The 17,381-nt window shown below is 44.9% G+C and overlaps 1 protein-coding gene across 3 annotated transcripts; it reads left to right on the plus strand.

Moving 5' to 3' along the window:
• The first annotated feature begins 5 nt into the window (after nucleotides 1-5).
• On the plus strand, nucleotides 6-14,024 carry baz2a (bromodomain adjacent to zinc finger domain, 2A). 3 transcript variants are annotated; one of them, XM_061979249.2, is made up of 30 exons: nucleotides 6-177; nucleotides 1,700-1,823; nucleotides 1,904-2,653; nucleotides 2,959-4,635; nucleotides 4,738-4,983; nucleotides 5,062-5,421; nucleotides 5,501-5,561; nucleotides 5,750-5,858; nucleotides 5,942-6,043; nucleotides 6,148-6,370; nucleotides 6,444-6,505; nucleotides 7,373-7,438; nucleotides 7,527-7,913; nucleotides 7,985-8,239; nucleotides 8,325-8,539; nucleotides 8,619-8,693; nucleotides 8,792-8,957; nucleotides 9,033-9,095; nucleotides 9,179-9,323; nucleotides 9,414-10,021; nucleotides 10,103-10,421; nucleotides 10,493-10,648; nucleotides 10,727-10,887; nucleotides 10,960-11,025; nucleotides 11,131-11,414; nucleotides 11,492-11,627; nucleotides 11,701-11,847; nucleotides 11,924-12,165; nucleotides 12,244-12,387; nucleotides 12,454-14,024. In XM_061979249.2, the coding sequence occupies exons 2-30, from the start codon at nucleotides 1,700-1,702 to the stop codon at nucleotides 12,611-12,613; spliced, it is 7,509 nt and encodes a 2,502-aa protein (XP_061835233.1). In that variant the 5' UTR covers nucleotides 6-177; the 3' UTR covers nucleotides 12,614-14,024. The 3 variants fall into 3 exon arrangements, with proteins under 3 accessions (XP_061835233.1, XP_061835226.1, XP_061835241.1); XM_061979242.2 differs by lacking the exon at nucleotides 6-177 and adding an exon at nucleotides 257-650; XM_061979257.2 differs by lacking the exon at nucleotides 6-177 and adding an exon at nucleotides 692-822.
• Nucleotides 14,025-17,381: the final 3,357 nt, after the last annotated feature.

The following is a 17,381-nucleotide window of genomic DNA, read 5'->3' on the forward strand; positions in this document are numbered from 1 at the left end:
AAATGGTCGTATGGTAATTGGCACCTTTGCCGGCGTTTGGACCCAGAAACGTCTAGGCTACTTCGACCGTAAACTTCCTCTTTGTCGGTTGCTTTCTTTTTGTCCAGCCCAAAATGCTGAAGACATTTCCTGTTTCTACAGTGGAATAAAAGTGACTTTGTTGTAGTTCACTGACTGGTAAGTGCCAGACAACTGCGTTTGGTTATTGATATTCCACTTGTGCAACCCATTGCCAAAAACATTCTCGCTAAGTGTTATTTTCGTGGCTATCACACGCATTGTAAGGAATCTAGGGGCAACAGTCAAACTATTTTTACTTCTTAAAGTTGTAGCTATTTGTAGTGACGCTATACTAGTATTGACTTGATCCTTACTATACGAGGTGCTAAAGCGGAGTAAGGTATTTTACTTTGAAGAACAGCTCTTTGACCGGATGCGTGTGTGGTCATTGTCGAGGCGCTAACGCTGCCTCTGTTCGCCCTCCTGTGTGATCATGGCTGCACTGGAGCACACCAGCCATGTTTTCTAATTTAAAACCCAAAGGTTAGGGAAGAGTTGTTTATTGTTTGTCGCGCGCAATCGCTGCTTCAATTTTCCCCAAGGCGGAGGCTGTGAAGACACTGGTGTCTTCCAGATCAGCGTAATGAAAGGTAAGGTAGTTCTCTGTTGAAATATCCAACTTTAGTCGGCGCAGAGTGAGGAGGATGGCGATGCTCTACAAAAGCCGCCTGTGTGCGTACAGCGTAAACAATGTCATTTCATCTGGCTGCTAGCTCACGCTAGCCCACGAACAAAAGGGAGCACGCATCCTGCTCTTAATAGGCGAGTAGTGTGTCATTAGCCTCTAATTACACCAAACTTGACATGTTTACGTGGTTATATCCAATCTCGCGGGTCGTCGTGCACACAAAGCCGCGTGGTTGCGGTTCATGATGCCGGGATGTTTGCTAACATCGCAGCGCCGATGACGCTCAGATCAGTTAGCTTATTTTGCTAGCTAGCATCACTCGCTCGGTTCCATTGTGAGGATTTGCATAATAACCTTGGAGCTGAGGGGGGATATTTTGTCTCTGGTGTGAATGGAAACATGTTACCCGCTTTCTTATTGCTTTGAACTTTTTTTATATGCCGTCTTTGAAGACTGACAAGCGTCGCTCTTGGCGTGAATTGTTCGTGTGAGAATGGAGCTAGCGCCGCTTGGCTAACGCAGCGCTCGCAATGGCCTCGTTGAATTAGGAAATGTAGTATTTAGAGGCTCGCTTTAGTGCTAAGAAGGCGAACTATGCGGGTTTAGAAATCGGGCTTTTTGCGTTGACGTAGCTTCGCTGACCCCTCCGTCGTGAATTGACCGAGGCCATGTCTTGTGTTTGCGTGAATATTGTGTACACATTTAGCAACCTCATCAGCCGTAATGATGAACCTTTTTAGGCAACTCCATTGCGCCTCGCTGGGCCTCGCTCTCATCTCTTCTTCGCTCTAGCTGCGACATTTTGACGCTTGTTGTTGGAACAAAATGGTGCTCACAACAAGCGACACTTTCCAAGTTTAATATGGAGGAAACTTAAATAGCACATTATATTTAAAAAAGCAGCAATGGGAACCGAATGATGCCCACGTGCTTAGCTGTGTAGTGTTCCCTAATTGCACAATGTTGATGAAGATGAGTTCTTCTAAATGTAGTAATGTTTTCTTTTTATAGATGGAAGCGAATAATCATTTCAACTATGGCACCAATTCCTCAACAAACTCAGGACTGAAACGTTCCTCAGGGGATTCTCTTTTTACTAATGGTTCGTCCTCGAGTTTTCCTCAGCAAGGAAAGAGTGAGTATTATTTATTCCTCATGAGCGAGTTTTGCTGTTCTGAAACATCTAAGTGGTAGTTGGACTCTTGTGTTTGACAGATATGAATGGCGATATGAATGTCAATGGCGTCACTACTGTACTCGGGTCTGGTGCACCTGGTTCTCAACCACCTTCCGGTCCTTACCCGCATATCAGCAACCACCACCAGAGCAACATGGGCTACCTGTGGGGAGCACATCCTCAGTACAGTCCAACTTTGGCCTCTCCTCCCAGCCACGGCTTGCACCAAAAGCAGCCTGCACCGGGGATGATGCAGCCTTTGTCACAAGCTAGCTTCCAGGTTCATGGACAGTACCAACTCAATGGGGACATGGCAAGCTCCCAGCCACCTTCTGTGGCGGACCCGTCAAACTTGCCCCCCACTGGAAGTCCTTTCTGGAACAGGAGTAACCCGGGACCGCAAACTACCAGTTACACTTCCCGCAGTATGTATGGTACCTTTCAGAGTCCGTCACATCATGGAGTTTCTCCGTCACCGCTTCACCAGCAACAAGTGTCCACTCCGTCGACGCAACAGCACCTCCATTCCCAGCATCTCCCGCATCACTATGGCGTGATGCCAAATGGGATGCCCTTCTACCAGCAGACACATACATCTCTGCAATCACCTCAGCATCCAAAGAAATCGATGCCTCAAGGTCAGACGATGCTCCCGACAGCCCAGAATTTTACACCGCCACGTGACACAGACGAGGCACCCTCGGGTTTGAGGATGTCATCATCGCCTGTGCAGGACAGCGGCGCTAACAAGACCCCCCATGCTAGCACCGTGTCTTCTTCCATGCAAGGTGACCACGCATCACATAATTTCAATCAACAATGTCTTTTTCATTTGAAGCATTTTTCATATGTTGTGCTTTAGTTTCATTATTGTGACCTGTGCATAAATGTGGTCAACCAGCAGGTGCCACTGTTGTAGCAAACATGTCATTGTGAGTAGAATCATTGAGAGTATTCTCTGAAAAAGCCATCTTTTGACACATAATTCATTTAAAACATGTTGGACCATCATATATGTGAATAATATGTGATGTCTTCCATATTTATTATCATGTCACCTTTTTCTTGCTGACTCAATGTAGTGTTTCCTTAGGGCATTTGAGAGAGGAGAGCAAGGAGGCGTCCCATAGTCGCTCAGAGGAGACACCGGTTGTTCAAAGGGCACCTGGCTCTTCCACGGCTTACATCAGGCACACAAGTGATCATCATCAGAGTTCTGAAAAGCCCACGACCCAGCAGCCAGAAGGTGTTATCAAGCCTTCATTGAGCGCACTTCCTCAGACATTGCACCCACCGTCTTTATCTTCCTCCACGGCGTCTCCGAATAAGGTACCTTCTCTGGTGTCCGGCATTCTAGCTGTTGACTCTCCAATGGATTCTGCTGCGGTTACTATTACTTCTTACCCTGATGTTAGATCTAGTTCACCCCAATCATCATCAGCTACTGCTCCCATGCATTCCTCTCTTTTGCAAATGGGGAAAGACCTCAAGTCTACTGCTCCTGCAGCAACAGAGTTGATGCTTCCTGGATCTAAACATCCATTTGTGGGATCATCCTCCTTGCCAGCCCCTCACCCACTCTTGTCTGAAAGTGATTCTTCGTCTACATCACCCGAGTCACAGGTTTCTGGGCCACTTACAGCTATCTTAGCGCCTGCTATTGTCTCCACCTCTTCTTACTCCGGGGCTACACCTATCTTATCCCTTCAACAAATGGTCCAAAGCTCCACACTTCCCCTCATGCCTGCTCTAAAATCCAACTCATCAGTTTGTGATGCATCAGGTGGTGTTCTTTCTTCAATAACATCTCCTGGCGTGTTGTTTTCTGCTGGTAATAAACCTGCATCCATGGCCCAAACGGACTCCTTGTACACTGCTCTAGCAGCTGGTGACGTTCGACCCATTGTGTCTGCAGCATCATCCCCACCAGAGGGGCAGTGCTTGCCCTCCTTATCTGCCCATGACAGCCCCTCAGCCAGACCTCTCTCTGCCCTACCTCTACTAACCACTCAAGCCTCCAGTACTGCACCTGTTTCTGTCCCTCCTGCCTTGGTGTCTCTGCCTCCTGCAGCATCTTCTGAAGCGGTCCACAATACTGACTCCGCGGAGCATCCTGCAAGTTGCATTCCTGTCAGTGTGCTTAGTCAGTTGCCAGAGCACGTTTGTCAGAATAACACAAGGAACGCCTTTGCACGTGAAAAAGGCACAAAGGCAGAAGAGTGCCTCCCTCAGGTTGAGGCACACAAAGATACCGATCCTCAGAAATCATCTGATCTTCCAGACCAATCTTTCCATTCTGAACGACAGTCCAGCAAAATGCAGAAGGAGCCAATGTCAACTGGCCGTGTTGGGGACCAACTAAAGGCAGCGCAAACTCATTGCCCAAGTGCCGAACGCCTGACTGTTGAAACAAGTTTTGACCACTCTTCACATACTTCCTCCCAATATGGCAGCAATTCAGCCAGCAGCCAGTCGTCAAGATTCCATATTAGTTCTTTCTTAGATATGTCTGGTAGCAGCTTGCACATACATGACTCAAGCAGCTTTGGCAACAGCGGTTACCTGGGCAACGACACTTCTCAGTTTGCCAGTACCTCACAAACCGACGAAGAACCGTCTTCTGTATACGACACAACTAGAAACGGCAGCTCCTTCCTGGATTACACCAGAGATGACACACTGGACTCCACTCGTGAGCAGGAGCTATCTGGGGCACTGGTGTCTTCTCAAAACAGTACTGCGTTTGGGGCATCTCAACTATTTCAGGAAGGTACTTTCTGGAATTTTAAAGTTAAAACAACTGAACAGTAGCTTGTCATTTTTCTCATTAATTGGAGCTTACATCATTTTAAATTGTTTTGTTTTTGTATAGGTCAAGATACGCCAGACTCCAGAGCAATTCGCAGAACAACCACGGCAATCGAGAACATGACTCCACCGAGTTTCAAGATGAAAGATGAGAACTTCATTGCCTTTAGTACTCCAGCACAGAGCCCTGCTGTACACCCGCTCCAGCCAGTCACTGATCAGGTTTTGTCAGCAACTGGAGGATTTCTGAAAAGCCCAGAAACACCTACTAAACTTGATTCTCCAAAGGCATTATGGATGAGAAAATCAGGTAATAAGCCAGCTTATAAGTATGACATTTTACTCCATCATCGAATATAATTTGCATGTCCCTTCTGTTTTTTTGTAGCTCCTCAAGAGGCCAAGAGAAAGCCACGTGGTCGAACCCCAAAAGCGGAGATGATGAAGGCTGAAGAGGAGGATGACAAAGTTGTGGAAGCCAAGGGAAGGAGAAGGAGGAGGGTGTCCCTCAAAAGTCCAGACAAATGTGAACAGATTGGGCCTCTGTCTGAGGAGATGGATTCCGTCACAGCCACAATCGAAGCGGTTCTCGCTAACCCGGCCGCCATCAGCTCACCTTTTGACAAACCCAAGGTTAAAAGGGCCAGAAAACGGGACCAAGATGGAAAGGATACGAAACCACCAAAACAAGATGCTGAAATAGCTGCCAGTGATGCTGACGACAATGAAGAACAAAGTTTCACTGCGGGTAATAAAGATGAGAAGATGCTTTAGGATACTGCTGGTTTGACAGTGCCTGTGCTGAGCCTGTGTGTGGTTTTCAACAGGTGAACCTAACAGGAGGAGGGTGGCAACTGAGCAGCAAGTCAAGTTTCCTCTGATGCATGGGTAACATACATGTTTACATGTAGTCTTTTACGGTGTATTTTACGCAAAATTGCCACTTATCTCTGCTTATTTGTCTTTACGTACCCTTTAAGCTTGATATAGTGGCTGTCATATCAAGCTATCATACGCTAAAAGGATATTCAAAATATATTTGACTGTGATGTAATAAAGCTTTCTCTTGATAATAGATGGAAGAGAGAGATTCGTGTGAGGAAACTAGATGACCGCATGAAGGGTGAAACCTGGTATTACGCACCCTGCGGAAGGAGAATGAAGCAGTTCCCAGAAATTATTAAGGTAGTGCTGTGATTGTTGATTATGGTGGTGAAGATGATAGGTCGTTTATAATCATACCCCTAAATTACCGGTACATCTTTCAGTACTTGAAGAAACACCATGACAGTATTGTCACTAGAGAACACTTCAGCTTCAGCCCTCGCATGCCTGTTGGAGACTTTTATGAAGAAAGAGAAAGCCCTGAGGTTAATAACTGTACTTAATAAATCGCTTGCCAATAAATGAAAAACTGCAGTTTCTGCAAAAATATAAAACATGCGAACACTTTATTCTTTATGATGTGTGGCAGGGTATGAAGTGGTTTCTCTTGGCTAATGAGGAGATTCCCTCTATGATCATGGCCATCACTGGCAAGAGAGGTCGACCGCCAAACCCTGACAAAGAGAAACTGAGCAGGATATGTAGCCTGAAGATAGGGCAGGTACGCCGCCCGGGTAGACCCCCCAAAGCCAAGATGATTGACTTCCTGAGTAAAGTTGATGCCAAGCTGTTGAAGAGACTTGAGTCTAAGGGTGAGTGACTGATGATTGATTTTAATGTGATGGGCGTGTCATGTGATTAATACCTTCTATTTGGTTATTTTAGAAGGCCTCACAGAGGAAGACAAAGAGAAAATGTCAAAAATCAAGAAGAAGATGAAGAAGAAGGTTTGCGCTTGTAATTGTTTATGATGTTACTATGATGTGGTTGTCATGTCTCCTTTATTGCTGCACCTAATGACTCATTTTGTAATCTTTTGACTTATTTGGAGAGTTTTCTGACTAAATCCAAATCAGTTTATTTTGTTTGCTCTGTCTAATAATGAATTGGGCTGAAAGCAGGCAGGTATATGTGTAACCTTTACGCTTGGGTTAAAACATGAATGCCGGAATCTTAGTAACCTGTTAAACATCCAAAGGAGGCCGGGGCAACATACATACCTCTTGCGATAACACTGAATCAAAATATATTACAAGGCATATGATTGATAGAATCGTTGCAGAACAGGTTGCAAGGCTCCTCTGGTTGTACGGTAGCATATTCTAATGTTCTCAAACATGTATGTCTTGGCTCTTTAATTTCATTTTCAAAGCTGGTTACTCTGAACGCTGAAGTGTACTAAGCACTTCTGTTTTGCTATTTTACATTCAAGCTTGTTAAGCGGTTAGCATGACTTCTTGACTCCTGCTGCTCTCTTTGCTTGGTGGCATTTTTAGCTATTTCTCGTCCTCCAGTGATAATGAAGGAATTGTGAAAACTTGTGAGAAGTGTATTTTTTTTTGGAGAAGTTAATTTTGTCCAAAATTAATTTCTGGAACTAGAAGGTTGAATATTAGGGATTGTATGACCGGTTCCTAAGGCAAATAGACTTAGGCGGTACTAAGTAACTTAGTACCGCCTCTACTACTAAGTCTTTAGCCAGGCATGCAAGCCTCCTGTGGGTGGTCATTCGTAAACATGCCTCAACTAAAAAAATTGCAGTTGACTAAGTGCGGCAGAGGTCTATTCTCCTGATTTTTGTATTCATCACTTAGGCCAGAATGAAGAGAATGGAGGATGCAAAAATGAAGAGGATAAGAGAAGAAAAAAAGAGAGCCAAGGTTTTGCCCAAAAATTTCACTATCATTACATTATCCCTTACACCAGTACTTACTCAGCACTATGTGTTTGTCCTGTTTTCTGCAACAGCAAGAGACCCAGAATTTAGAGGTGAAAGCCGAGCCACAAGACCTGACAGCCTCACCGCTCACAGAGGATGCAAAACAGCCTGTTGCTGAGCCCAAGAAGCCAGGCCGACGAAGGTCAGTCAAGGTGGAGGCAACTCCTGTAATCCAGCAGACAGATGAGGAGAGGATAGCTCAGGGCCAGAGAGTGTTGAGTGCTCGTGGTAAAGCCAAGGCTCTCGCCAAGGCCCAGGCTGAGGCAGAGGCAGCAGCTCGTGCCACCCTGGCAGCTAAGAGAACCGCAGAGCGAAGAGTGCAGACCCAGAGGCGACTAGAGGAACGCAAGAGACAGCAGCTGATAGCAGAAGAGTTGAGAAAACCCACCGAAGACATGTGTCTTACTGACCACAAAGTGAGTTTTTAACTTTCATTTTAAACATGTGATCACAAAGATTATGGAGATAATGACTCTTCCTCTTGTAGCCCCTGCCAGATCTGTCCCGTGTGCCTGGTATGGTTCTCTCTGGCACAGCTTTTTCTCACTGCCTAGCTGTGGTCGAGTTTCTTCATGGTTATGGGAAACTGGTGGGTCTCAATGTACCCAAAGACATCCCCAGTCTTGCCACCCTGCAGGAAGGTCTGCTTGGCATAGGAGAAAGCCAGGGGGAGGTTCAAGACCTGCTCATAAAGCTAATTGAGGTTGCACTCCGTGATCCAGGCCTGCCATCCTATTATCAGGTGTGTGATATATCGATCTTTTAATACAATCTGAATTGTGGAGACGTTACTTAGACCTCTGTTTTGTTTTGCTCTTCACCCTCAGTCAGTAAAGATTCTTGGTGATAAACTGACTGATCTGCAGCTGACGCGCAGCACAGTTTCTGAGGTTCTCCGCATCTTTTTGGAATCTCATGGTTATGAGACGGAGGTGTGCAACACACTGCGGACCAAAACCTTTCACTCCTTGTCACCAGAAACCAAGGCAGCTATGTTGGGTTTTGTGGTGGAGGAGCTGAACGGAAGCAGTGTTGTGACAAGGTTAGAACAAGAGCTTTTTTTAATATGTTTGTATTCGGCAATAAGAGGTTCTCACTTGTAAAAAAAATTCACATTTCAGTGACATTGACAACACGCTGGAAAACATGTCAAGCTACAGGAAGAACAAGTGGATCATTGAGGGCAAATTGCGCAAGTAAGATCCATGTTTTTACAAATTAGATCAAGGAAATGTTGTAGATGACTTGGATGTTGAAGGTTTTTGGGGGGATTTTTTTTCATACTTCCTCACAGACTTAAGACTGCACTGGCGCGTCGCACAGGACGCTCAGAAGAAGAACTTTGTTTAGAGGAAAGACGACGTAGTGCTCGGGTAGCTGAGGAGGACAATCTGGAGCCGAGTGTTGTTTCAGAGAGAAGCAGTCGCCGTGGTCGCAAAGAAGACGCCAAACTCAGTGATGTATGTATGCGCGGTAACTGCATTTACTAGAACAAGAAAATCATTATTTAAAACATTTGGGTTTTTTTTCTGCAGAGTGAAAGTCCTACCAATGCCAGCATTCCTGAGCTTGAAAGGCAGATAGACAAGCTAACTAAGGTAAGACTAATGCTTTTCTATCACAACATTAATAATCTTTGTTTCAAGCAGTGAAATTATCCTCTTCCTTCGGCCATCTTCAGCGGCAAGCGTTCTTCCGGAAAAAGCTGCTTCAGTCCTCTCATTCCATGCGGTCTGTAATGTTGGGCCAGGACCGGTACAGACGAAGGTACTTGGCTCTCCCTCATCTCGGAGGAGTTTTAGTTGAGGGTCCAGAAGAGCTTTTAAGTAAGTCTGAGTACATGTGTTTAGATTACAATTAACTTTAAACAAATTGCTGATTTGTTGATTTTTCCAATGTTTTCCATTATCTTACAGCTTCAGGAGATGTGGTCATAGCAGAGGTGCCTGTTACTTTCCTCAAAAAGGAGGCTGAAACAGAAGAGACGCCTTTCAAAGCAGAAGACACTCCAATGGAAACTACTCCCCCTCAGACTCTGCCTTCTTCGCCTTTCTCTGCTACCCCTCAAGCGCAGACATTGTCCCCAGAGGAAGACCCCCTCCCTGGCACTGCATCCCTCATGAGCAGCCAAAAAGGACGAGGGCGGCCGCGAAAAATCAAACCTGAGGTGGAGCTCCACCTCCGCACTGCAAAGATTCGCCGCCAACGTCGAAGTAGCGTCAGGTCAGCGGGGGAAGATGGTCTAGGCTCTCCGGTTGGGGCCTGTACTCAAGATCTCTCGCAGACAGCTTTCCTGAACTGGCTCAGCCAATCAAGACATGCAGTACCCAGTGACACTTGCTCAGAAGAACCTCTAGAGGGCGGTCAAACAGAAGAGACTATAAAGGATGCTGCAGAGAAGCAAGACCAGTGGTTTACTCCACTCCCCAAAACACAAAGTGATGACAACTGTCTGAGTGAGCCCCACATGCCCTCCTCGCCCCATAGATCCCCCTCGCAGGATCTTGCTGCCCCATTCGTACAGGTTTGATGTTAACCATAACATAGTAAACTTTTATAATGCAATTTCTTTTAATACATTAACATTTTTGATTCTATCCTTCAGTTGGACCCGCCCTTGACTTCTGTTGGTGAAGTTTCTGCTGACACCCAGAAGGACATGGATACAGAAGAAGTACCCTCAACAACACAAACACCAACTGTTGCTGAGTGTAAGCCCGCTTTCCTTCATGCTGCCAAACGGGCTCCCACCACCCCATCCAGACCAGGTCGCAGGCGGAGAAGAGGCAGCAGAGGCAGTAGCCCCGCCCGCAGGGGGCCACGTGGAGCCTCAGCCAAGCGCAGAGGTCCCCCTCCCGCATCGCTTCTCCAAGACCTCGAGCAGCAGTACTTTACACAGCTGGTGGTTAAGCCCATCCCAGCATGTAAGTAGAGCACACTTGAAATGTTTCTACCTAGTCAACACTGTGGTCACAATACGTCATATCTTTTGCAGCAATGGTGCGCGGCTGGTGGTGGATCAAGGATCCAGAGGAGCTGTTTAGCACTCTGCAAGCTCTCCATCCACGAGGTGTAAGAGAAAAAATACTCCATAAACACCTGGCCAAAAATATGGAGAGCCTAAAGGAGATGTGTACCAAGCCTATCAACGGTGAGCAAAAATTAGTCATAAAACTCTGAAAAGTGTCTGAACTGCTCATTTTATTCTGTAATAACTATCTCCCATTAGATCCCATGTTTGAGCTGAAGGAGGAGAAGAAGGAGGCGCTGTTAGAGGCTCTGCAGCAACCTTGGCAAGTGCAGGAAAAGGCAATGGAGGTAGACCTCAGCGCCCTCCAGTGGGTGGAGAACCTAGAGCAGCGAGTCATGGCTTCTGACCTTCACCTGAAGGTGAGAAAGCAACAATAATAAATTTTAATGAATACAAGACATTTAAATATTGTCCTTTCATTTCTCTTGAAGGCTCCCCCTCAGAGTGTAGTCAATGAAGCTGAGTCAAGCAGTGAGGTACCAGCAATAGACTTTCAGGTAATACAATCAGATTGCATAGCATCACACACACACACACACACACACACACACACACACACACACACACAAATGTGGCTAACATGGACTCTCTCCTCATTTAAGCCGTACACAATCCCAGAGCCAGACTCCACCCGCGAGGACCTCCAGTACTACGAACATGACGCCGACCCCCGTGATGACTGGACAGTACGCACCAAGAAGGAGTGGTCTGGCCTGCCTCGCATCGCCACCCACCCGCTCGACTTGGCCATGCTGCGCCTCGCCAACCTTGAGCGGAACATCGAGAGGCGCTACCTGAAGGAGCCACTCTGGAACCCGGCTGAGGTGATGCGGCTCGCTCCTCTCACGCCAACCCCTGGAGAAGAACAACCCATGGATGTCATCAGGTCAGGAGAACTGCCTTTGAGTACACGGCACAATAATACTTTTTTGTGTAATCTAAAATGCTTCTCTCCCCTTCCAGCTTGGAAAGTGAGATCACATCCAGGCTCAGAACATGGCGGCAGGCTCTGGATCGCTGCCGCAGTGCCCCTCAGCTGTGTCTCTGTCTGATGCAGCTGGAGAAAGCAATTGCTTGGGAAAGATCTGTGACTAAAGTGGTACAAAGAGCTACCATCTTTCAATTCGACTGAACCTCAGGTGTGTCAATTTGACCAAGACTCTTTCCTCCAGGCGTGCCAGGTGTGCAGGAAAGGCGACAACGACGATTGTCTGCTGCTCTGTGATGGCTGCGATCGAGGCTGTCACATGTACTGCCTGAAGCCCAAGATCACCCAGGTGCCTGAAGGGGACTGGTTTTGTCCAACATGCACTGCCAAGGTCAGAACTCAAGCAGAGAAGCAACTCCATGTCAGTGTTTTCAGCAGAAGGTCAGCTCTTGTCTTCCGTTTTTCAGGATGAGAGCAAGTCACCGCACCCTAAAAAGAGGACCAGGGTGAAGAAGAAGAGATATGAAGAAAACAGCTCGGATGATGACACAACAAGACGAAGGAGCTCTGGCATGGCAACGCGGCACAAGGAGGTGGTGGTGGCGACGACGACTGCGACTTCTTCGTCCTCTCGTAGCCCAGCAGAAGGAGCGGCCGCCAAGCGACGTCGGATGACCACCCGTAACCAGCCAGACCTCACATTCTGCGAGTGAGTTGTCAACCTAATGCTTTTTTTTTTAACAATACCATGTGGTTGGTGGGTGTTAATCATTTGATATCCTGCTAGGATCATCTTAATGGAGATGGAGGCTCATGCAGACGCATGGCCGTTCCTGGAGCCTGTTAACCCACGTCTGGTGCCAGGTTACCGCCGAATTGTCAAGAACCCAATGGACTTCCTGACCATGAGAGAAAGGCTGCTGCAGGGAGGGTAAGACTTTCTTGTGTGTCTCTTACGACATCCCACTTGCTAATGTCCCTCATTTCTGTGTTGCAGGTACTGCAGCTGTGAGGAGTTTGCTGCAGATGCTCAGCTGGTCTTTAACAACTGTGTGCTGTTCAATGAGGACACCTCTGAGGTGGGGATGGCGGGACACTCAATGAGGCGCTTCTTCGAGAGCCGCTGGGCTGAGTTTTACTCGAACAAAGACAAATAGAACACATGACTATCGGTGCTGTAAGCAACCCTTCGTTACTGCAAAGACGGTATCCTCGCCTGTAAAAGTATGTTTGTACAGACTTAATATTTGTCCCTCGTTCTTCAGGCCTGCAACTGAACTCACTTGAACTTGTCATTCTTCATCTCCTGTTTGTGCCACACCTGTTTCACAAGTTGTATCGTAGCGAGGCATTGGGTCAAGCCCATCTCTGGGGGTGGGGGGCGATGATTCGTTCTCAGGCCCGGAGGATTTTAAGTCTCAAATTTTTTCATTGCCTTTTTTTTTTTATTTCTTATTGTCATTTTTTTTGCAGTCGAGCGACTAACTTTGGACCTGCTTAGCGATCCACAACAAACACAATAGATCATTGACCATTTCTCACCTATTCAATAGAAATGTCATGTAATGCGGTGTTATATACCTAGAAGTTTTGTTGCGCTATATATTTTCATTATATATTCTATATAAATATATATATATATAAAGATGACAATAGCTGGGATTATTTAATAGCAATAGCTCGTAGTGACTGTACAGATGACCTCATAGACTGGTCGAGCAGATTTCTGAAAAAGGCCAGATCAACTAAAAGAAATAGCTTTTTGGGTAGACTTTGTATAACCTCCATTCAGTCTTGCACACGCATGCACACACACACACACACACACACACACACACACACACACACACACACACACACACACACACACACACACACACATTTCTACTGCTGTTGCTGTGTGGAACACTGGAGGATACTTGATGTCAGTCAGTCCATGTGTATTTCACTGCACAGTGAAGAGGCAGCAGTCAGTAGTATACAGATTGTATAGAACTGTGTTACTTGCACCGGTTGGTCTATCTATTGTAGAGATGACGCTGAATGCTTGCTCATATGTTGTGACACTGTGTGTAAAATAATCAAACATTGTGTGCTGTACAGGAATTGCAAATGAGTTCAAAGCACTGGCTGCATTTGCACCTGGTTACATTCCTTTTTTGTTTGTTTTTAATCTCACTTGTGGGCCAGTAGTGTATGATGAAGCGGCTTGTTGGGCGTGCGTGACAAACAGGACCGCACCACAGTCCAGCTTTTATTTAAACATATTTCTTACACTGACCTCAGATCAGTTGGTTAGAACATATACAGTACATTGTTCCTTATTACACGTTAAAAATGTTTTTCAAAAAGGAAGAAAAAAAAAAGACCAGAAAACCAAATGTGGTGTCATGTGAATTTTTAATAATGTACAGTTTTGGTGACTTCAAATTTTGTTCCTTTATATTTTTAGGACCAATTCATTTTTAAAGAGGAGGTATTATCAGATTCTGTTGTATTAAGGTGATGTAACACGTGTGCATCTGTAGAATGTACTGTGAGTTGAATAAAAAACACATCTAGTAGTAATTTGGACTTCCTTGTGTTTACAATCTCCTTCTGCCCAGTTCATGTTTGGATACATCTCCTTTATCAATCTTAAAACGGGAAGTAGTTTTTTCTAATGGCCATGGTAGCAGAGGCCAAATGTAAACTAACTTCTACAAGTCTTAACAACCAGGCAATTTTGCATAAGCATTTTGGGCAGGTAATTGCCAAGTCCAGACAATTGCACTGTGGTGATGAAATCCATTTTGAAGTACTATAGTTTTTTTTTTTCACTTACTATGACTCACTTACTGCTGGTTCACCCTATATTAGTGTCACTCACCCTGCCCGTGAACTGAGTGAATTGAAAAATATATACATTATATAGTGCTTTTTCTCTAGTGACTCAGAGTGCTTTCCATTGACAAACCCCTGTTATCTACATGTAAGCTATATTTACATCCGTGTGTGTGGAAATGGGAGCAATGTGGGGGAGGTGTCTTGCCCAAGGACACCACAGCAGTGACTAGGATGGCAGAAGCTGGATTCAAACCAAGAACCCTCAAGTTTCTGGCCGACCGCGCTACCATCTGAGCAACGCACCCATATATTATTTTTTTAATTACATGAATGTCTTATGCTTGCTTTAATGCATGCTTGATATAGTATATTATTGTAAAAATGCAGAAACAAGATTGATAAAAATGTGAAGTGTTTGCAGATCGTGGAGCACCTCCCTGGAGACTCCTGTCTGAGGCACATGCTGCGCGGGAGGTGTTGCCATCACTTCCAGCTGCTCTGCTCTCAAGTAGGACCCTCCTCACATGCAAATGGGACACAATGTCTCCTATACATCTCACCCCCTGTCATTCCCTCATATCACCGAGTTGGCACTTTGTTAGTGGGTGAAATTGTGTCTGTCAGCACTTTGGGTGGAAGGGGACGAAAACTCCCCACGCTAGCGGGTTCCAGTGAGCTGCCCCCACCCGCCACACCGCACACATTTAAGCTTACCACAAAGGGGGGATAAGAGTTTAACAGATGCTTTGGTAAGTAGTGGCTTATCCACCTCATAACAGGACATCAGTCCCCCCCACTGACCAGTTCATTCTGGACCCCTGACGCCCGGAAGGTCTGAATTCAAACACCCCCATCCCCCCAAATGCCAAGGCCCATATAGCATCCTCTGTGCCACTGAAAGCTGTTTAAACCCCAAAAGCAGAGAAGCCTTAAGTCTTTTTCAAAACACAAGGTGTGTTTGTTTTTTTATATCAAAGATGGAAAAAAACAGTAAAGCATGTCGGTGTGCAGCAACACAATAAGTGCCATGGCAACACCATCATGACACCTGATCTCCTTGGAGATCAAGAGGATGCTGCGCAAGCAATTTTGAGAAATGATGGATGTTATGGAGGTGTAGCAGATATGGTCAAAGCAGGCATTTTGGTCTGTTTGAAAATATTGCTCACAGCACTAAATTATAATTACGATACATTTTAACAATGATTTGTCACAGTATGCTGCATTATGTGGCCTAAAAAGAACTACTTCATTAAAAAAGTTTTGGAACAGCAGGAGGCGAGTGGAATTTTATATTCTTAACACTTTAGTCACTCCCACTATACATACAATACAGTAATAAAAAATACAAATTCATTCTGGTCTTCCATACAAAGCAACCTTTCTCTCTAAAAATGAGACCGCTACACTACTTAGATCTCTTTCATTGGAGCAGATCCTTTAACATGCTCAAGGATACAGTACAGTCTTCATCTTTAATGATGGTCTTGACACAAGTGTAGATGTTGTTCCTATCCCTGAGCTTTTTATGTACGTTTTTACATCCAAGCTTGATGGCGTTCCTTTTCTTTGGCATACTGCTACCAGAAACACCTTCTTTACACGTAGGAAGAAATGTTTATTTTTTAATATTTATTTTGGACACAAAAAACACAAATATTTCTCATCCACACGAGTAAGAAAAATACCATCTCCTACACAATATTATTTGTAAAAACAATAGTAATATTAAAGGGAAAGTGCACTTTTTTTGGAATCTTGCCTATCATTCACAATCCTTATGTAAGACAGGCACACACATGATTTTCTTTTTTGTGTATTCTGAATCATAAAAAAGTGCGAGCAAGGGGCAGCTAACAATGCAGGTAATGGGGATTCGATATATTCTGCCTATGAATCCCTCTTAAAAACATCCAAAAGCCCCAACAACATTTTATATACAGTACATGGTGTAAAATAATGTAACAGGCACATTCATGATAACATCTAATATGTACGTATTTTGCTAATTTTAAGCATTACGTTTACTTTTTCCCTGAGCACATTGATTTTACAGTGCACATCGCAACGCTTGCTAACAACTGCAACTACTAATCATGGCAGACTTCATGAGAGCCAACAATGACTAGTTGTCACAAATGATGATGGAGAACCTTATATTTTTGAGCCTGAATATGTGGAGGATGAGTCTTAAAAGGCTGAGTGATAAGCAGATCTAGCGACAAAACACTAAGCATCATGTAATAATAATAATAATAATAACTGGGATTTATATAGCGCTTTTCTAAGTACCCAAAGTCGCTTTACATGTAGAACCCATCATTCATTCACACGTGGTGGTGGTAAGCTACTTTCATAGCCACAGCTGCCCTGGGGTAGACTGACGGAAGCGTGGCTGCAATTTGCGCCAACGGCCCCTCCGACCACCACCTATCATTCATCATTCAGTTCACCGGTGTGAGTGGCACCGGGGGCAAAGGGTGAAGTGTCCCGCCCAAGGACACAACGGCAGCGATTTTTTTTTTTTTGGATGGTAAGAGGCGGGGAGCGAACCTGCAACCCTCAGGTTTCTGGCACGGTTGCTCTACCCACTACGCCATGCCGCCCCAAAATGTAGCAGTATGGCTAAGTATTAAACAAACTACAAACATAATAAAACAATCACTTACTGTACAATGTCTGCTCTCACTGGGGTGTCCACCGATAGGATGTTTATTAGATCTTTCAGCAGACTTCTGCTCCCAGTTTAGGTGATAAAATGTATCATAATCCTCACTCAGGTAAAAAGTGCTGAAAGTAAACAAGCATCTGGTTTTCTTGACGTCTTCAGGTCTGAGTTGATTTTCAACCTTGTACTATACAAGTGAGAAGCAAGATTTATAATCTAATGCAAACATTGATCAACTCAGAGTAAACTAAGTATTGTTGGCAGTTTTCAGATGTTTTTTAGAAGGCTCTATAGGTGGAATATATGACTCATCAGCTACATTGTTAGCCTCCTCTTGCTAGTGTTTATGATCTACAATGCATTAAAAAGAAAATTACTTGTGTTCCTCTCTCACATAATGATTGTGGACGATTTAATTAACAATTTAAATC

This window comes from Nerophis lumbriciformis, linkage group LG01 (genome assembly GCF_033978685.3).
Source record: "Nerophis lumbriciformis linkage group LG01, RoL_Nlum_v2.1, whole genome shotgun sequence".
Classification (NCBI taxonomy): domain Eukaryota; kingdom Metazoa; phylum Chordata; class Actinopteri; order Syngnathiformes; family Syngnathidae; genus Nerophis; species Nerophis lumbriciformis.

What these genes read in the sequence shown, in the direction of transcription:
- baz2a (XM_061979249.2), top strand. Translation starts at nt 1,700, where the DNA reads ATGGAAGCGAATAATCATTTCAACTATGGCACCAATTCCTCAACAAAC. An exon ending in AGAACAAAGTTTCACTGCGG is followed by an intron (nt 5,422 to 5,500) that starts GTAATAAAGATG and finishes GGTTTTCAACAG; the next exon opens with GTGAACCTAACAGGAGGAGG. An exon ending in AAGACGCCAAACTCAGTGAT is followed by an intron (nt 8,958 to 9,032) that starts GTATGTATGCGC and finishes TTTTTTCTGCAG; the next exon opens with AGTGAAAGTCCTACCAATGC.